General features: G+C 41.5%; 1 protein-coding gene across 4 annotated transcripts in view; it reads left to right on the top strand.

Annotated features, from left to right (window-relative positions):
* Positions 1 to 15,548: 15,548 nt before the first annotated feature.
* NPNT (nephronectin) overlaps positions 15,549 to 21,404 on the top strand; it is a 50,027-nt gene continuing 44,171 nt past the window's right edge. For 2 of the 4 annotated variants that reach the window (XM_064710922.1, XM_064710923.1), the window contains exons 1-3: positions 15,549 to 15,624; positions 15,789 to 15,861; positions 17,770 to 17,870. In XM_064710922.1, coding sequence (XP_064566992.1) covers positions 17,783 to 17,870 — 88 coding nt within the window. In that variant the 5' untranslated portion in view covers positions 15,549 to 15,624; positions 15,789 to 15,861; positions 17,770 to 17,782. Of the gene's footprint in view, positions 15,625 to 15,788; positions 15,862 to 16,275; positions 16,461 to 17,769; positions 17,871 to 21,404 lie in introns of those variants that run through there. The other 2 variants (XM_064710920.1, XM_064710921.1) reach the window with 2 other exon arrangements.

A 21,404-nucleotide genomic window follows, 5' to 3' on the forward strand; every position in this document is an offset into this window, starting at 1 on the left:
GTGCGTGTGATGGCCTCTGTCAGTCACAGTGGGAAATCCCTGCAAGAAAAGTGGTAGCTGAACACTTATGCAGAAGGAACTTTAATGTGGTAACACTTTCTGCAATTTTAACTGATTGGTGTTTGATTAGTGTGACATGGACACTGGAGTTGCAGGGGTCATCGTTGCCTGAGGTGTCTGAGACTGAAAGAGCAAACAGGATTTCTTCACCCTTTGGCTGCTACAGGCCAGGCCATTAGAAATGGGTCTCCCTGTAACTTGGTCAATATGTTGTGCACAACAAATGGACTTGTTGCTGGGGTGCAACAGGTAAATGATGATACACTTGAGAGAGACATTGGTTGTTTGTTTCAGTGTTTCACCAGTCTGGGTGCTCAGTGATATTTCACAGATCAGACACACCCACTATCAAAATAACTTCTTTTATTCATAATTTAAACAAACAAGAAACTAGCTGTAATTGGTTGCAAGTGACAAGGTTATCCTCTTAGCTAGTATTCTGTCTTCTTTTGGTTAGTGATTGTCTCACTTCTCACTGTAATTAGTCCACTCCGTGCATTGCTCAGTCTCCCTCTTCTTTTGGGCTGGGGAGTTTCTTGAGTTGCTGTTCCATGAGTTGGTGGTCACAATCTCCCCCTGCAGGAATTACTATTTATCAGTCAGATCTGATGTCAGGAGAGTTGGATTTCTTAGTTTCTTCCTTATCTTGGGAGTTGTGCCAGATGTCCAAGTGGCCCCTCAATTCTGCATCCTTTGTGTCCACTTTCAGTGGGCATCCTTCTCCCCAAGCTTTGTTAAGCCTTCCCTGGGTCTGAGCTCCTCGAAGCATGTCAAGCCCTGAACCTTAACAAGGCAATTCTACCAACAAGGAATTTGCCCATGGGCATCACTTAGATCTTGTTTGTGAGTTGTTGTCTCTTTAATGGAATAAATCTCCCTTCCAGCTAATTTGGCTTGAAACTGTACAATGATCTAACATGAATAGAAAGAGCATCCTTCCTTCAGAAATCTTTTACATATTCTGCATTTTGCATCACATGTAACTTATGAAAATTAAATTACAGTTTATCGACAGCAAAGGAGAAAGTCCACCCTGAAGAGACATGGACAGGTGGATGGCTCTGGTAATGGAACAGGAGCTAATGATGCACCTGAGGCTGACTCAGCCCCTGCAGAACAGGGAGCAGCAGTGGCGGGAACTTCACTTTCAGAGTATGTATGCCTCATGCCCTACCAAATGTGAAATTTTTCACCTTTTTTTGTTTTCTGCATAGGACTAAGTTAAACTGCTATGCCTGGTTTATCTTTGAGGCCTTCCCATACACTATGGATTTCCCTCCTTCTCCCATGTTGTATGATGATCAAATGATACCATTTGCATTTTGGGAGAAAAAGGCAGCCCAGAGCAGATGTACAACTTTGCACAGAACCTGAGTGATGAGTGTGGGGGTATGGCAAGGAAGGGGGATTACTTGCATCAAATCCCAGAGCTTTGTGACTGACTACATCTTTCTTCTAGTGAAACCAGGATACCTCAGGACAGGGAGACCCCAAATCCTCATTAAATGCAGCACACAGAGCCTTAAAGACAGCAGGGTTCTTCAGAGGAGATGTGTCATGGCTAGTCAGTGCAGTTGCATGATTGTGTGAGATTTTCTGTATCAATAACCATTGAAGTGTGCTGATCTTAAAAGCTGCGTGTTCTTTTTACTTCTGTTTCCTCTAGTGCACAGCAAGGAGTTGTCATTAGTTGTCCCATTTGCATGGATTCTTACTCAGAGGTAAGGATCCACCTGTGATGGTCCTTTCTGCTTTGTGGGAGCAGAAAGCCAGAAGGGGAGCTGCACAAGTCAGTTGGGTGATGTGGGGTGCTGTGGTCAGCTGGCTGGAAGCACAGCCCTTGCTGTGAAGCTCCGCAAGTCACTTCTTGATGGTGAAACTGGCAGATCTGATAGTCCCTTGTAATTTTTACTCCAGATGCTTTAAATCTCATTTGCCTGGTGCTAATAGAGCAACAAAATCAAATTCTTTCTTCTCAATACATGTGATTTTCTTTCCTCCAGATTTTGCAAAGTGGACGACTGATTGTGGCAACCATGTGTGGCCATGTCTTCTGCAGCGAGTGCCTCCCTGTTGCCGTGGAGACTATCGGTGTGTGCCCAACCTGCAGGGTGGAACTAACTCCAGATCTGTACCATCCCATTTATATATGAGTGCTTCTGCTTCTCAGGACCGACTCAGATGGATCTTGGACTATAGGGAGTGTAGATACTTGTTTCTTTATGTATATAGTTCTTCCTGTATATAGTTTCATTTTTGATCAATTCATTGTTAAATAAAGTTTTGAATAGTTGAAATATAGTCTGTCTGCTCTTCTCTGTTGGACTGTGCTGATAGGCAGAGATGTTGTCTAACAGGTGGAAATAAGGCTCTTGGTTGGAGCAGTCAGAAGCTCATTCTTTTCCTCTCCCTGTAGTCATTGATTTGGGGACAATGTGCTAAAGCCACAAGCTTTGTAGTTCTTGTGGCCAGCGTGTGTTGTATGGGAAAAAGAAACAGGACCTGCTTGAGGTGAGAGGGATCTAATTGCTCAGGGCAGACTCTGGTGCACGCTTTGGTGAACGTGTCCTGATTTCATTGCTCAGAAGATAGAAAGAGTAGCAGGTTGTACACACATCCAAAGAAAGCAAGGTTCTTTGAGAATGACTGGTACATTAACAAACTGCTGCTTTGAGTGTTGTAAGGTTTCATTAGGATTTGAATCTGGAGGCTTTTGAAGGAATGTGTTTTTGAATGCATGTAATTGGTTACTGACTTTGAGCTGTTGGCAGTACAAGTGTGTTGTAGCTCCAGTTCCTTCAATGACAGCTGTACCATCCTAAGTTCCACTGAAGAGAAATGCAATTGTCCAGAGAGAAATTAACGGGACATAAGAGAGGAAAGAAAATTATTTTGTTATGCAAAAGTAATAAAGAAGCAAAGGCAGATCTCAGCTAAAAAATGCAACAGTAAATTCATTGTACCATGAAACAGAAAACTGAAAACGAAACTTTCAGCTTTGTCTTGAAGACAAATTTTTTATGTCTTTCTCAGTTTTGGTGTTTTATTCCTTTGGATTTCTGTTATTTTGTTCACCTTTAAACAGTAGCATCTCAAAGGCCTTGGCTGGACTCCCATCACAGGCCTATAATTTTGTAATGGTTAGGGAATGATAGGTCAAGTGTTCTGAAAATGATATTGCAGATATGACGAATGATGGAAAAAATTCTCAGTTTTAGAGTTTATGTGGGGAGGTCATACCCATTTCTCAAGGAAGCTGCAGAGTTACATGGAAATCATAATGTTTTGGGTTAGAGGGCTTCTAAGATGCCCTCCTCTCATTTGCCCAGGGGTGGAAATAAGAGTGACCTCCATGTAGGTCGCTTGAGTTGTCCTTCAGGCTGAAAGATTTGCCTTTCTGAAATTATTGGGAAGCCATCCCAGGCTTCACAACCTTTCAGACAATAAGCAGCAGCCTCATGATGATGCCAGCCAGCTCTTCCAGGACTCTCAGATGGGTCCTATTTACTTCTATGGACTTGTATGAGTTCAAGAACTACACTCAAGTAGAGAAAGAGAGGCTGTGGCTGTGGAAGATAAGAAATGGCAAACATGGAGGAAATGGGTAAGTTTTTGACCTCTGATATAAACATGGATAAGTCTAAATGTCATTTTAAACTTGGATAAGAAAAAAAAAACCATAAAAAACCCATCTAGTAGCTACCCTACCAATATTTTCGATGTTTAACCTGTATTCCCCAGATAGGTGGGATAGTTCTGGTGCAGGCATGTGGAGAGGAGCAGTGGGGTATAAATGTACAGAGATAAGGGTGTGCTGAATGGAGTGTGGTTATTTGACATACTCCAGCTGTGGAACTCTTTCCCTCTAGCAATTTAGTTCCCCTCCCCTGCCATATGTTTGTAGAAAGGTTTTTAATCTGATATGTCCTGGACTGTGAACTGTTTCTGGGTTATCAGTGGCTGTTTGAAATGATAGAGGTAAGACCTCCTTTTGTGGTGTTTGGTTTTTTATTTTTGGTGACATGCTGATCTCCAATTTGGTTGCATTCAGTCTTGTGTAAAAAATACGCATTACAAGGCAAGCAGAAGCTGAAGAAAATCATGTGGGTGATTTTAATAGCTTTATGCGAAGAATCCTACAATTTCGCAAAGAAAATACAAAATTGGTGGTCTGGGATATCATAAACAAATTCTTGTAGAGCTCTCATTTTGCAAACTCAAAGTTAAATGATTGCATTTTATAACATGCATATTTCTTTGTGGTATTTGTATTTAGCCAGTGGAATTTGCCACAACAACTGCCATTGAGCCAGGCTTTAAATTAGGCTTTCAGATAAGAGGGGGTTTTAAATAAGGACAACAAAGTTATGCATAGTTAAAATAGATGACAGGGAAGGATCAGGAGGCATGGAAGCCTCATGGTTTAGAACTTAGGCCAAGAATTTTGAGCTAACTGCTATTTATTACAAATTTTCTTGCTCCTTTCTCAAAGGCATCAAGTCCAGATCACTGTTGGCAGCCCGAAGAATCAAAGTTGTGATTCACTACTGCAAATCCCAGGCACCCTCCTTCAACTGAGGTCTGCAATGGGCAACTTCCTAAAATTAACTTTTATTCAGTTATATTTTGCAACTATGCAAAGGCTGTAGAATTGCCAGGCTTCTGGTTATTATGAGGCTTGTCTATCTAAAATTACTTTTCATCTTCAATTGTAGATTCTCTCATGAATTGACACTTATTTTTATACCCATTTTGCAGTGCTACAGTTCCTGAGCTTTAAGACATATATTTTGCTATGGTTCAATCTAATCTTGGACGATGACATGTTGGGCTGATAACAACTCCTGGTGTATTTTATGGGCATTGCTCTCTTAAACAAAATCACATCAGATACAGACTATAGAGTTGTCTGAGAGGTCAGCAGTTATAGTAGGTGTGTATAATTTTACACACATTTAGCTAATTTTGTAGAAAGAGCTAATTTTTGGCACCCAAGAAGGTTGTTTTTATTCATCTGGCATGCTTCCATTCAAATACCCATTTAATGTGGTCACTAACTATAGAAATAGTTAAACAGTACTGTAAATGGACATGTTCTCTTTGTTGGGATGATTGCTGACACACTGAATTCTTTTCATTAAGTAATTTGACCACAAGCATCTCTTTACTTTGAAAAAAGGAGGAAAAATCTCTAGAAAACACGCTTCCTTTCAGTTTTCATATTTGCAGTGTTTATATAGGGGGATATAATTAGAATTTCAGGATAAATTGCACAAGGTATTGGAAGAAAATCAAGACTAAAATAAACATTTAATTCCTTTTTTTTTTTTTTTGGATTTGACCATTGCACACAAACATTTGGTTATAAATAGATACCTCATCCATGCTGGAGTAACATTTTACATTCAAAGTAGGATTCTGGAAAAGAAAATCCTTTTCAAAGTGATCTGAAGCAAACATGCAATTTGAAACCTTTGGTTAGTTTATGAATCTTTACTACAATTGGATTACATTTATATGCTCTGTAGTAAGTACCAAAAAGCCCTCTGAAGTGAAATATGTTCCAGTGGAATAATCCTTACTGAGAGAACTTGCAACTGCAGTTGTTTTTGTCTCTTGTGATAAGTTTGCATTAGCAGGGTATTGTGTACTATTGGTATACACAGTAGCTGCTGTCCAAAGAATAAATGCCAATGGCATGTACACTGCCAACCTGACAGACGTAAATCAGCTAATCAATTTGATGGTAGCACTTACCTTACATGGAAGAGGTGGGAGCACTCATTTTCTGCGGAGAACACTACACCATTCTGTGTCTACCATCCTTATACATAATTTGCTACTCTGTGTGGAAATTGCTGGAAAATATATTCCTTGTGAAGTGAATCTTGAAGAATGTTAGTGCCTCTCTAAAGATCTGTTAACCATGAAAATGTAGGCACACACATGTACAAGATTCCTAGGAATTAATACTTATCTTCATCTACAGAGAAGAGTCAGTGCAGCGCAGAAGACAGTAAGATAAAGTTTTCAGCTGGTGTTATCAAGCTGTACTTTTTAAGAGTAGTGCTTTCTGCCTGGATGATCAAGTCCACTAGATTCATTTCTTATATGAAGCACAGCAGGTTTCTCTAAGTGCTGTCTGACTCTCATCATTGTACGTATGCACCTTCCATTTATTGAGAAAGAGTAGAAAATACCTTTATTTAGTAATTTGCTGGTTTGAGCCAAGAAAATCAAAGCTGGATATGACACCCATGAAACCAAATAGGAAGAAATTACTCAAAGCAGTAAATGCTAGGAAGTGCTAGTTTAATTCTAATCAATTAGACCTTGCTCTGCTGTCACTGTGTAAGTAGTGAGAAACTCAGCCCGGTTTTGAGATGTAGAAGGAATCTATAGAAATTTCTATGAGAGATCTCCCTAGAGCACACTGAAACAATACTCCTTGGAGTTGCACCCACTGTACACAGCTGCCCTAGAAGTGAGCACACCTAACTGTTCATCATCAGTGCTGTTAATGTGGGGGAAATGATTCATAAACGAAATTAATTAAAAGTCCAGGACAGCTAGGTTTGGCTTCAATATTTGTTTGTTTGAATCCAAAAAGTGTAGTCTTCTGGGAGCCAAGAACCAGAGATTAGCATCTTCAGTGTCATTTTACATCACAAACAAACCTGACCCTTTAAGTGGACTTCTTTTAGTTTCTTCCTGATTTAGCATACTTAAAATATATTAATTTTTCCTTAGGTGATCACTGCCTTTCCTTTCAGTGAAAGCACAAACTGAGTACTATGGAAGCCTGACAGTCTGATTTTCTGATGGGCAGCTGACATTCTTTAACTGCACTTAAAGGAAAAATGACACCTCATTGAACTGGATAGTTTCCCTCTGTCTTTTAGAGCTGACAATTTATCACTATAAAAGTGCAGCTTTTACGCTATTCAGATTATTGCAAAATATTTTAGAGCAGCTCAGGCTATGGTTCTTGGAAGAAGGTAGGCCTTTCTGTAGACACTTTCCTGTCTACTTTTTCAACTCTTAATAGTTCCCCCACTTGACCAAGCATAATTTTCAGTCATGGTTGGTTGATAAGGGAAGAGCAACTGGTGTCAGCTGCCTGGACTTGTGCAAAGCATTTGATACTGTCCCACACGACCTCCTTGTCTCTAAACTGGAGAGACATGGATTTGATGAATGGACCACAGAATGGATAAGGAATTGGCTGCATGGTTGCACTCAAAGGGCTGTGGTCAATGGCTTCAAGTTCAGTGCTCATGGAGAGCAGTGACAAGAGGTATTCCTCAGGGGTCGGTCTTGGGACTGGCACTTTCTCATGTTTTTGTCTGTGACAAGGACAGTGGAATTTTAGTGTGCTCTGAGACAGTTTGCTGACAGTACCAAGCTCAGTGGTGGGTTTGACATGCTGGAGGGAAGGGATATTATCCAGAGGCACCCTGGCAGGGACAATAAGAGGGTCCATGCAAACCTCATGATATTCAGCAAGGCCAAGTGCCAGGTCTTGGACAAGCACAAATGCACAGGCTGGGCGAAGCACAAATAAAGGCTGGGTGAAGAATAGATTAAGAGCAGCCCTGAGGAGAAGCACTTGGGAATGTTAGTGGATGAGAAGCTCAATGGAGCTCATCATTGTACTCTTGCAGCCCTCTGTGCCACTAAGTCTCTTACAGATGGAATCTGTAGAGCTCTGCAGGACTGTTTTTAATTTATCTTGGAACATTTTGATAAAGTCTGAAAAACAGTTTTTAAAATTGTCAATAGATTTGTTGCAGCGTCTTTTAGAATTCCCCTCTCCTTTAATGATATTCATTACAACTCTTTCTGAAATTTTCTTATTTCATCTTCTGTGGAGTCTCCTCATTACTGATGGAGAAATCTTCTAGTCTTGTGCTCCAGTCTAAGTCAGAACTGTTTTATTTCTCTGCCCTAAGAAAATTGCAGTTCAGGAGAATTGTGCTTTATTTCAACAGTTCCAGCATGTGTTGGATTGCATTTTAAAGGAAACACAATACTTATTGTCTCTTCTTGAAAAATATCCCTGAAAACACATAGAAGTCTTCAAAAGTGTTATTTGTGTACTTACTGGTTTTAAATATACAGCTTCAAAATGAACATAATATGAAATAAAGTTGAATGCTACTACATTGTTTTAGCAGAATATAAAATAATCAGTAAATGTCCACCAACCCCTGTTGATAACCCTGAAACTGCTTAATTTCCTTTCATGCTCAGCACTTAAACCCATCTTAAAGCTTCTGCATCCTCATCTCTCTCAGTGTATTCTGAAGACATGAAGTTCATGCACATCTTAGTCTCTCAAATACTACCTAATGAAAACCACAAACAAAATCTGTACTGCTGAAAGGCAGTAAAAGGCTCCCAAGCAACTCTGTGTACTAATCATCATACCAGTCAAGTGCTTTTTTTACTATTACTACTTTATCTATTACTACACTACTTCTATGAGATCTTGTGTTTGGTTTTTTTTACTTAAAACAGATGAAAATTTTATTGCTATAAATCTCTAGTTTCACAGAGGTTTCACTGGGTCCTGATCTGTTTAATGTCTTTGTTACCAAATGGGATGATGTGGCATGTGTGCCCTCAGCGAATTTGCTGATGACCCCAAACTGAGAGGGGGACTGACATGCCAGAGGGTCATCCAGAGAGCCCTTGACAGGCTGGAGCAATGGGCTGGCAAGGGCTCTATGCAGGTCAGCAAAGGCAAGTGCAAAGGTCTGCACCTGCAGAGGAACAAGCCCATGCACTGCTCGCTGATGGCTTTGCAGAAAAGAGCCTGGGGGCTCAGTGGACACCAGGCTGAACAGGAACCAGCAGTATGGCCACTGCAAAGGCAGTATCCTGGGCTGCATCAGCAGGATTGCTGCCAGCAGGTCAAGGGAGGTGATCCTTCACCTCTGCTCAACACTGGTAAGGCCATATCTGGATTGCTGGGTTTAGCCCTGGGCTCCCAAATACAAGAGAGATACAAAGCTACTGGAGACGAGTCCAGAAAAGAACCACCAAGTATTTAAAGGACAAGACCATTTCTCCCAGGAGTAAAGGCTGAGAGAAACAGGACTCTATAGCCTGAAAGATGAGAAGGCTTGGGGGAATCTCATCAATGTGGAATAATACTTGAAAGGAAGGTGGTGTAAAGCAGATGGAGCCAGGTACTTGCCAATAGTAACAGTGACAAGACAAGAGGCTATGGACTCAAACAGGAGCTTCCACCTGAACATGAGGAAACACTTTTTCACTGAGGGTGACTGAATACTGGAATGAGCTGCCTAGAGATATTGAGGGGTTTTCAGCATTGGAACAATTCAAAAACTGCCTGGACACAGTCCTGGGCAAGCAGCTGTATGTGACCCTTCTTGAGGAAAGAAGTTGAACCAGGTGACGAACAGAGGTCTCCTTTTCACTCTCAACTATTCTTTCAGAGTTTGCAGTTTAATATAAAGTTGAACAGAGAATCTGGGTCAACAAAATCAAAACTAAATGAAAACTCTTCCTCAGAGCATCTGCACTAGGTTTGCTTGCCTGCTATTTCTCCGTGGTATCTCAAAATATACTAGGAATTTTCTGTATGTCAAAACAAGATTGAAATCAAATAAAGAATTCCATTAGACACAGCCGTTTTCCCCTTGAGAATAGCAATTTAAACTCACTTTTATAAGCAGTTCTAGGTCAATTTATTAACAACTAGTACCAGAGGATGCATGCCATTACACAACTATTGCTGAGCTTAGGCAAGCAAAGGTACAGCACCTGAAACCAAATGAAACCTGGTTTTCTCCTCAGGAAAGAGTGACCAAGTGTGATTTATTTATTTTCATCTAATTTACACCACCTTTTTTAGAATTCATGTAGAGATTCAGGTTCATTATGAGAAAAATAAAACAGCCTAAAGGACCAGGTTAAAGTAGTGCTTGATCATTTCTCTCTGGAGAGTCATTGTCATAATTTATAATTTACATAGGAAGTCTGGGCAGCATACCCATACTTGCCCTCTCCCTCCTCCCCCAGTATTGGCAAAGAGCCCAAGGCACAGTGAGGAACAAAGTTATGAAAACTGTTTGACAGTCTAAGCTGGTACCTTAGGCAGTTGTAAATAATTTTCTTCTGGTTCTGCATCTCCCAGTGTATTTCTTGCTGTAAGGACCATAATTCATGAGCAGGAACAATTGAATCCATGCTGCACCAAATTATTTTCTGCTTTTGTCATAAAGACAGTTCTGGTAACTTTTCAGTTTGATTTATGGCTCTTCCTTATATATTAAAATTCTTATACAACCTAAGAAGTTCTAGCTTGCAGTTTTGGCTCATGAAAAACAAAACTTAGTTGAATTTTTTCAGGTAATATGCAAAACTGCTGGCCTGCTTAATTCAATACAGTTCCTATTAGAATTATGTGAACAAGAGCATGTCTTCATGCAAGTCTCTTCTGTTAATGTTATCTTTTTCTTTTGTTGAAATTATAGCAGAAATTGTGCAGTTAAGTTTGGTTTCAACTCACATATTTGTGGTTTTTGATTCTTAAAAGCTTTTTATTAGTTATCCTCTCTATGACATACATGACTCTTTTCCTATTTTATTTTATTTATATTTTATTTAGTTACGGAGAGTAATCTGGTGATTACATTTTTGGTTTTCGGGTTGCTTTCTTTTTTAAAGAATCTTTCATCTGCCTCTGATGTTGTTGAACAGAAGGTTTTTATGCACTTCTTGTCCATGAAAAAGACAGTGCACTGTTGATCCAAAGTGTTGCTGAGTGTGTATTTTCTTGCCATATAAGTAATATCTCTTTGGTAACTGATACTAAGGCTGAATGTCTTGCTTCTGCCTCAGTTTTGGTCTCTTCCCTCTGACTGCTAAATGCATGTGCATGCATCCTATGGAGATAATCAGGATTTAAGTGACAAAGTACTGATGATGTAGTATGGGGTTCTGTTCAAGCATTTACCTTCCTGAGGAAAGCAGACAGCATCAGGCATTGGCTGCGTGGTGTAAAACTGGACATGAAGAGCTGTAGCATGATCTGAAAAACACATGCTGTAAAGCTATAGGAGCTGTATTGGACTCAGTGTACTACTGGAACAGTAGAACCTTACAAAAACTACAGGGAAAAAAGTGAGGCAAAGTAGACTGACTCCCTAATGAACGGGGTGATGTTAAATTTGGGGGATTATCATTCTGATGCCCTGCGCAAAATATGTTTGGTATCAAAATTGGTAATGTGGAGAGCTAGAAATCTTTTTAAATTATATATGCACATTTCATACATATGAAATTTCACAGAGTTTTGAAAGCAAATTATTGTTTATTTAGAGGGGAAGATAACTTCCTTGCACTGTAATGAAATGCAGTAAACTTCAACACAAATACTAATCATAGTGTTTAAAGAAGGATCAAGTATATGTGGAAAAAGCTTACTGGAAAAAACCAAATTAATTTGGAAGACTTCATGCAGAAAAAGCATATGGAAACTTTTGAACTAGTATCCAAAGCACAGGGTTTATCTGCATAGAAGGTAATTGGATACTACAGTGTCTGACAGGTTGAATGATTTCCTTACCCTTTCAAGAAGGTTTACTAAGAGAGAGCTGGAGTATAAGAGTGATTTAGCTGATTGAATTGCTGTATTTCCTTGATACCTTATAGTTTTCTTATTAGCATGGGAGTCATAGAGATTTTTATGTGCTATGTGACGGAGATAATATTTACTTAATAAATTTTACTTTTAAATATACCATAGAATTGCATAGCCCCAGAGGAAAAGTAGTGACATTGAAAGTCTCATAGGAAATTTGGACTTGGATTCTTTCCTTCTGTTCCATTTTGTAAGAACTATACTTGTTACATAAACAGCACAAATGCAGACTGTAACCCTGCTTGCCATTAACTGCAAATCAAGTGGTTTTTACACAAGTCGTGGTGTGATTTAGTGACTTGGGATAATGTGGGATTTATGGTCAACTTTCTCAGCCTCAACGAGAGTGAAATACCTAGAAAAGAGGAAGGATGGATTTGTGGTGTAAGTATGAAATTGAAAAACAGGAGATCTGTTCCTGATTCGATGACAGATTATTTGATTTGTGGAAAAGTAATTTTTCTGTTCCTTAATTTCTGCTTTTGTAAGTGGCAGTGTTATTGACTGATTCTGCTGAATAGAGGACTTGATTTATTAACATCCATAATGTGCTTTAAGACAAGGAGGAAGTCAATATTAAGAAAGTGGACTCAAAAGAACTTATTTAATACCTTCCTCAAAGAAAAGTTAGTTAGCAGTAGAATACCCTGAAAGCAAAATCTTCTATTGGTGTGTTTATGTTCAATTCATAGGTATGCGTAACAATGAAGATAAATGTTAAATTTATTTCTGTGTGATTTCTGTCATATCTACCATATTCTATCATCTACCATATTTATCAACGTCTGTCAGCCTAAAATATCTGCCACTTGTATCTTTACAGCTCTTTTTTTTAAACATTTTTTAAATATTGCCTCTCCAGATGATGCCAGGGAGTATTCTGGAAACTGTTTCTGTTCTGTTAGTTTTCGCCCTCTGGAATGGTTATAGCAACAAAGAACATAAAAAAACCTGGAATTCATTCTGCAGCACAAGTTTGGAACACTGAGACTGCTGGGCACAGCCTACCCCAGGTGAAGTAAAAGTAAGTAGTGCTGTTAGAGAGGAGCAGGTCCCAAGCACACAAGGTTCATTTCACTAGACAAAACTGCAAATAAGCTTGTCTTCCACAGAACTGGCTTTCCTGTTGTTTACACGTGTTTTTAGTTGATGTTCCTTATGTTACCAGTTACATGTATGGCTCATGACAGTGATTCTTGATTCTTTAATGGAGTATACACTGCAAATATACACTGCACTGCACTGTTGTGGATTTTTGAAACATCACTACTGTCCTGAGCAGTGCATTGAACACGTTCCCCCATGTGTAGTTAAACTGCAGTGTGCCAGATGTCACTCTGTCACACTTTCTGTCCCAGAAGCGGCAGTTGCCCTTACCACCTTTACCCTCCCTGCAGCAGAATTAGCAAGCCCCTCTCTCAAAGCATTTTTTCACTCTCTGCTGCCTTATCACCAGGATTCTGATTTGTGTGCATCACTTATGGCGCAGGATACAGCAACAGGATATGTACCTGGGACTTGATTCCCTCAGAAATTATAGATAATTCGGAACCTAAAGGGCTTGCTAATGGCATGGTCAGATGCAAGCTTTTTCAGCTGCAAGTATTTTCAACTCTCCCTCTGCTTTCAACACAGTGTATCTTATCAAGTTTAGAGTCTTGATTTGCATAGAAGAGTCTTAATCTGAGCTCAATATACCTCTGAGACTAGAAGCCTGGGATGAGGATCATGACTGATAGTGTGGCTATTTTGGCACAAGACACATAAAGATAATTATGGAGGAATGGAGAAGATAAAAAGAAAACCAGGAAGGATCACTATGCTTGCATTAAATGAACACTTTTTCAGTCAAATTCACCTTCCTATGAGATTTGACTTTTTATATAGAAGGATAGCAGCATAGCTATCCAAAATACTATCTTTGTCTGTGTTTCTGCTTCACTGTTGCTGATTTGCAGCTAAAAACCTGACTGTCATGTTATGCTTAACCAACTGTCTAACCAGTAACTTTAAAGAAACCTGCTTGGACACTTGTTCTAATCAATCATCTGAGTGCTTGATGCACAGCTGCTGGACTTCTATTGTTAGTTAAGTCTTGCTGGACATCAGGTCAGCCCACCCCATGGCATCAGCATTTTACCAGACTTTCATACTGCTTCATTAAACATATGGCACTAAAGTGCTTTTTATTGTCATACTGCCAACAACTTCTCTATCTCCATCTTCTATATAGTATCTTGAGGCATACCCACACAACTTAACACACCTTTAACTCATCAAGAGATCTGGTTCTTTGACAGCTCACTCAGTAATCCTACTGTCATGGATATGAGAAACTGCCTTAACTGCTGGGAGAACACCACTAGTCATGATGAACCATTGCCAAAACAAATGAATTCATAAGTGAGTGAATGTTCAGTTCTACTGATGGGTATGGAAGTGTAATATGTGATCTTTCAGTGATTGGTAAACGTTTTTTTTTGGGTTGATGTTCCAAAACAAATTGTAAAGGCAGCAGAAGTCAACAAAGAGCAGACAATCTTAATTAGAGCAGGCACCATGTCTGACCAGCACACTAGTATTAACATACAAGAGAGCCAAACAGGCTGCTGAGGAAGTCTTAAATACTCAGTGCAGTCTGGAGAGATTAAATGATCTTACTGCCATCTGTGAGTGAACATGCTTTAAAGGAATAGTGTGTGCTTTAAAGTTGCTGTGTGCATTCATTACCATTATGCAGCACTGCATTGAAGGAATTGATTTTATGACATGTCCCTTTGGACATGAGAGGGAAAGTGTCAGGTTGCCCTAGACCTTAATTCAGAATGATGTTCAAATGTTGGTTTTGGCACTTGTCCTGGACTTGGCAGTGGTGTAATCTGTGTACATTTTTTTTTTTCCTACAAGCTGGAAAGGCACATGCAGATGCTGTTACCAAAGAGAGATCCCTGTGTTTATCACAAAGAGGTTGTATCCCCTTTTGCCCGTTAAATCTTGACAGTGATTTCACTATGCATGGTGTGTTACACCACATCACACATCCAAGTGAAAGAAAACAATTATCAATCAGTCAAGAGCTGGCAATCAGCTCTATATTTCAGCAAGGATTTAACACAAGCCAGATGCTCTTCTGTCTTCCCCAAACAGCGCCGTGTCACTGGATTCACTGCTTGGCTATCAGCTTCTCTTGTGAATGGAGGGAACCAGGCTTGGTCCTCAGTGCAGTTTTTGTATCTGAGTCCTCTGGAGGGCTTGCATGTTATCTGAGCACAGGCACAAGCACCTTGCAGAATCATTCCCTTCTAGCTTTTAAAGTGTTTTTTCTTTGTGGCTGAAAAGTTCTGGGCTGATCCTGTGGACAGAAAGTTTATCTTGGGGATTGTATGATCACGAAAAGATGAAAAAAAGAGGGGAAGGAGCATTGGAGGGGGTCTTCTGCTCAAATGTGAGCAGAAAGTGCTAAAATAATTCTGAGAAAAGGTGTAATTTTTGAAGGCTTACTAGCACAATCTGTATCTTGTGCAAAAAATGACCACCTTTGTGCAGTATAACTTGAATTATCTGTGAAGTGTTTTGAGGGTGGAAAATGCTCTGCACAGAACTACCAGCTGAAATCTGAAACTTTAAGTCGTGGTTGGCATGCAACTGCTTTCTGAAGGGTTTGGCTTTGTGTTATAGCACAATCCAGAGAAAATCCTTGTTTTCTGCTTCTAAGCTACAGCCAGACTCTTGTAGGGACAGCTGACGAGCTTTAGCCTTGATGTGGGCACAATTTAAACAAATGCTGCAACCCAGACCCAGTGCTTGACCCCAGCTGTCTGTAACCAGAGAGATCTCAGAACAACTCTGACCCTAAACTGGTGACAGGCTGCTATTAGAAGTGTCCTTTGGTAAGTCCCAAAGCCGTAGTTCATAGAAACCAAACAAAAATAAGGGCTGTATTTTAACATGTTAGTGGTGAGTACAAATGCAGTCATTGCTGTCAGTAGCGGTGCAAGCAGATCACATGCTGTGTGGTTAGTGTTTAATCTTGTCACTTGTTCTTCTGCACAAGGGCTGGACACCTGATGTCACACCTGAGAGCCATTAATAGGAGTGTTTGAGACAGAAAAAACGACATCCACCTTGTAAGTGTTTAAAAGAAGCTTTGTTGTTGGGAAGGTTTTGTTGGTAAAAGAAGGCCAAATCATAACCTTCTTGCCTTTAGACGGGAGCTTTGCCGAGAGGAGGGCGTAACCATCTTCCTTCAGGAAGTTCGAGATACAAAAGCTCATGACAAGGAAGCCCACCCCTGTCAGTGCCCCCAGAGCGGTCCGTGCCTCGCCGTCCGCAGCGGCTGGGGCTCATTGCGGCTCTCCGCCGCCCCAGGTGTCCCACGCTCGCCAGGTGCCCCTGGCAGGGGAGGCGGCCCCGGGCGGGCCGCGGGCGCCTCTGCCGGGGTCGGGCGGCGCTGCCGCTCCCCGCGCCGCGCCTCCTCCGCCTGGCAGCCAGGCGGGCGGGCAGGGACCGGGAGAGGGAGAGAGAAAGGGAGGGCGCCGAGCTCGCCGCCGCCCCGGAGCTGTGGCAGCGCGGCCGGCCTGGGCGGCAGCCGGACCCCCGCCCGCCCGGCAGCGGGAGCGCCTCGGCCACGCCGCCCACCCGGGGCCCCGCCGGCCATGGAGCTCTCCCTGCGGCTGCTCCTGGCGTCCTGCCTCTCGCTGGGGGCGGCCGGGGAATTTGACAGAAGGTAGGCGCGGGGAGAGCGGGGGCGGCCGGCCGGGCAGGGCGAGCTCGGCGTTCCCTCGGGGCAAGCGGAGCTAGCCCTGGCTCTCCCCTTTTCGACGCGGGGCGCTGTGGAGGTCCCGGGGCTCCCGCCTGGCACCGGCCCCGGCGCTGGCTCCCGGCGAGGCGGGGCGGCTGGAGCCCTCGGCGGGAGGCGTGAGGCGCTCCCCGGTGCGGGCCGGGCGGGCCGCAGGTGGAGGGAGGCGCGGGGCCGCCGGTGCCGCTGCCGGGGCTCCCGCACGGCGCTGCCGGCCCCAGCCGCCCGCCCTGCCCGGCGCCGCCGAACTCGGGCTTAGGTACGAGATAAGTTCATTGCTCCGGCGGGGCCGCGTCCCGCAAGAATTAAAAACAAAGCGCATCGCGTGCTGTACAGATAAAATTAGTTTATTGACGCCCGGAGGCACTCCCAGCGTACAGCGGCGGAGATCGCGGCTCAAGTTCTGACACGAAGCTCGGGGCGCGTGTGCCCCGTCCTGTCGTGTCCTGTCGTGTGAAGTGTCGCGACCGGCAGCGCTGCAGGGAGCGGGCACTGCGCCCGGCGGGACAAGCGGCCAGCGCGACCCCCGCCCTCCCCAGGGATTCTTTTTGTTTTTAATCGAATCTGTTCAAACGCAGAGCTCACGGGATTTCAGCGTGTCCTTTAAAGACATTACTGATTCGTGTCAATAGTTTGTAACTGCTTGAGGCCGTGGTATCTTTTTCTTGGAACAAGGGAAAACTGCAGCGCACCTTTTATATTTAATTTCTGTTTAACAGTCCAAGAAGGTTTTTTTTTTTCCCCTTTAATGTTTCAGTGAGAAAATTTGCCATATATTGTGAACGAAAACAAAGCCTAAACTTTATGGTGGCCTTTATTCCATACTACAGGTTCCCTTTCAGACTTCTGAACTTCTGTTCAGTGCCAGCCTGGGAGTGGCAGCAGTGAGCATACTGCAAAGCCTGTCAGCTTTTTCAGGCTTTGCTCAGTTATCCAAACTATCATTTCTCCCTTCACCTATTGTTGTTTGCATTTTTTGAAGTGAACAGAGTATTAATGATAGAAATATCCCAGGGTCAGCTGAGAGCAGTTGCTCTCTTCAAAAAAAGAAAAAAAAAATTATATATCTCTGCAGGAGAGGTTTTTGCTATTCTTTGTCCTTTGGGGTTTTTTGGTTGGTTGGTAAATTTTTTTTTTTTATTTTTTTTTTTAACCTAGGGTGATTTGAGCTTTTAAAATGTTTGATAGTTTGAACTTTTAAAATGTTTCACCAGACTTTGTTGAACTGTCTGTACAGGTGGCCCAGACAAATGGTGCCGTCTGCAGGACTGTGTCGCTTTGGAAGCAGAATTGACTGCTGCTGGGGCTGGGCCCGGGTGGCCTGGGGACAGTGCCAACGTGAGTATCACTGCTGCTGGGGCTTCTAGTCACTTGTAGAGAAGGCTTGTACACACCTAGTCATCTCTTTCACGTGTCCACACACATCCTTACCATGCAGGGCTAGGCTTTTGCACGTGTGCGCCTGCCTGACTTAGAAGGATGCTGTCATGTTAAAATTCTGTCTGGTTTTAACAGTGCTAAAAATGATTGCAGTCAAATAAGGTAAAGTGGCGTTAGGGCAATGAGAATTTGGAAATTTCTTTTTGGTTTCTGCTTCATTTTGTACTCTGATCTTATAACCTGCTATAACTACGCTGTGTCGTGTTACAGGCACTGCAGGGTGATAATATTTGCATCCAAGAAGGAAACCAAAATTACTGATATTTCACTTAGAACATTGATGGAAATGTTCCAATTAAGTATTAAGCTCAAGTATTCTTTTAGTAAGCCTAAACTAAGGGAATAAATCTGCCTGACAGCATCCTTTTACTGGGTCACACGTGAAAAGACACATCTCTGAGATTTTCACATCTATCTAGACTCTTTGATATGGCTGCAGGATAAACCAGTAGATAAGTCTTCATCATGAGCTACATCTACAGTAGGAATTCTGTGGAGGCAGCTAGTACTGTGTAAATATTAAAATTGTTAGGAGTGACATAGAGACCTCAGCTTGTTCAAATTACAACCTTTGGTACTGGTTATGCTTACTCATGTGTTTAACACTCATACATGAGGGACATCCTGAAGTTTTTGGAGGAGCAAGCGTATAAACACTGGTCCTTAGCTTTTTTAATTTTATTTTTTTTATTTAGACACAAACATATGTGGATGAGCAAATATTCTGTCAAGCCATTTTCAAAATAAAACAGGTGTTAAATGCTGTAAATTCCTAGTCTGCAGGACAAATATTTGGCAAAAGATAGGAAAAGCATTGGAAATGCAACTCTCAGCAAAGGTTTTGTTCAAATCTGTAAGCAGCAAGACTGGTTTCTCTCTTCCTAAGTATGTTAGAGGCCCATAAGGTTTAATAGATATACAAGGTGACTAGTAAAAACTATGGAAAGTACTTCTGGAATACAACATCCCTGATACTGTTTCTTTGATGCAGAGTTCTCAGGTTGATACCTCTCAGGCCATACAATGAATAATTTTGATTTTTAGGACTCTAATTAGTAACAAGTAATCCTTTCCTTGGTATGAATTTTATGAAGGTGGAGGAAGAAGAATATTTATAGGTTGATTGAGGTTACTCGAGAGGCAATAGGATCTATGTCCACCTTTTGTGATGCAGTTTTATTTGATAATCATTGTGTGTTTAAATGTTTGAGGCTATGAAGGCTCAACTGGAAAATATAAATAACTGCTTTGTTTAGAAAAAAAACCCAAACAAAGACCAAAATAGTCCAGACTACTGTGTCACTTTTCTTAGACAAGTTGTCTTCCATATTGTGACCATAAATTACAGCTCATGTTTAGGTGAAAGTCAGTTTCTCGTTATTACCAAATCTGATTTGTGTTTGTGTTTTTATGATATTGGGAGACAGAAGTTGCATAAATTTATACTATCAAAAGATTAATAATTAAAAATTGGAAATGAGACAAAAGTAATAATACACAGAAGGTATAATTTATTTGTTGTTCTTTGAATTCTGTCAGTAAGTTAATTTTTAGTGCTAGCTTTTCCAGATACTATAAATGCTTTTTTCTTTTCCTTAGGGCTAAAGGTAGGTAAATTGTCACCTCCTTCCACTGCATTTTAGTCCATTATCCACAAATTTGTCTCCATGCACATTTAGAAGACATGTAGATAGGTATTTGCTGGGATCATCTCCAGTAATTGGGACCAGACTTTCAAAAGAATACATTTATCACTTAGGTGTCAAAAAGCATTTTCTCCCTTTTTTTTTCTTACACACCGATAATTTTTTGAATTGCTGGGTCAGAAGAGTCTCAGATATTTAGGTGAAAATATTACTGAAACTATCAGCAGCTCCTTCTCTCTTCTAAACAGGAGACAAACTATTGGCAAAATAAAACATGAAATTCTGCCCCAGTTGCGGGTGGTGAAAATTCCAGGCATATCACAATGCAGGAGATTACACTAAATGAGTCTCTCTAGTGCTTGCAGCCAAATAGAAAATCTGTAGTCAACTCTCCACCTTGGGAATGTGGCACCCAGTATGTAGGATTAACCTGGCACAGAAGGCAACATTCCTGGCCTCAAAGGAAAACTTGGGTATTTTACTGTACAAAGGAATATCACTGAAATTTTTCCAAAAAGTCGAGTACGTGATAATTTCTTCTTCTTTCTCTCTGGTCAAAGGTAAAGCTCTTAGCCTTGTCCCCAAAACGAGTGGCATAGATAGATGTCAGACTTTATCCACTAGATGTACGTTTTCTTTGGTGTTTTAGTAGAAGTTCTGTTTGCACAAGGAAAACTAGTATAGAGTCAGGCTTAAAAATTAGCAGTGAGACCCAACACTTATAAATGTGTCCAAAAACGAAGCTTGAAATATTTAGGCAATAATGCTGAGCTCTTTATTAGTGAGTTGGAACTGCTGTTTTTCAAACCAACTTGAGCCATCTTTGGTATGCCTGCAACTGCTACAGCACCTTTGGACTCTCACCTGCTTACTCATGCATAATTTACCACACGAGCACTAATTATCTCTAAATTTATCCTTCTGACAACAAACGTAAGGGGAGAGATGTGCTGGAGCCAGAGTGGAGCAGGCACATAGATACGTGATAGGGTGGTCGCAGTTCAGAGACCTCTGAACTGTGATGAGCCAAGGGCACATGGTCACTGATATACCTGGATATGTTTTCTGCTGTCCAGCTGAGCTGCTCCAGCAAGCATGTGTGGGTGTGCCCTCTGCCCACAGCTATTGAGAAAAAAAAGTGTTTATTTAAACCAGCAGTGTGATTTAAGGTAGTGGTTTAGTTGTGACAAATGCTTAAGCCTGGTTATGTCAGCTCTAGCAGAGCAGGAGTGTGGTGCAGCTGATGAGTGTCATTAAGGCCTTAAGGCTTGGTGACTCCATGCTCCTGATCTTCCATCCAGAGAGCTGCAAATGGAAACTGAACTGTGTTAGTTAAACTTGGTTTTGTGAAGTGTGAAGTTATTCCTTTCATGTCCCTTTGACTGGCAAGGGAGTGCACGTGGAGCATAATCGTGCTTAGTGCTGCTTAGCAACACCACTCAGCATAACTCAGCTGTCTTCTGCTCTTATAAACATGTAGGAAGAAGTTGAAATAGGGCCCTCCTTTAATTTACACTTCTTTCTTTACAACATCCTCTCTCCTCTTTACACCAACCAAGACTTGTGCACGTAGGTCTGATTGGTGTGTAAGCTTCCTTCCAGAGTCTGTCAGTGTCAGCTGTAACATCTCAGCCAGTAAAAGTATTCACTCTGCAGTGACAAGCAATTCCCTTCCCAAATGCCCTTTCAAATTCCAGTAAATGTGCTTAGAAGTTGTCCTTCAAACTGAAAGAATCAAGAACTTTGAATCAGGTTGGATTTTTTTTTCTTTCTTGTGGGTTTTGAA

This window comes from Zonotrichia leucophrys, chromosome 4 (assembly GCF_028769735.1).
Source record: "Zonotrichia leucophrys gambelii isolate GWCS_2022_RI chromosome 4, RI_Zleu_2.0, whole genome shotgun sequence".
NCBI lineage: Eukaryota > Metazoa > Chordata > Aves > Passeriformes > Passerellidae > Zonotrichia > Zonotrichia leucophrys.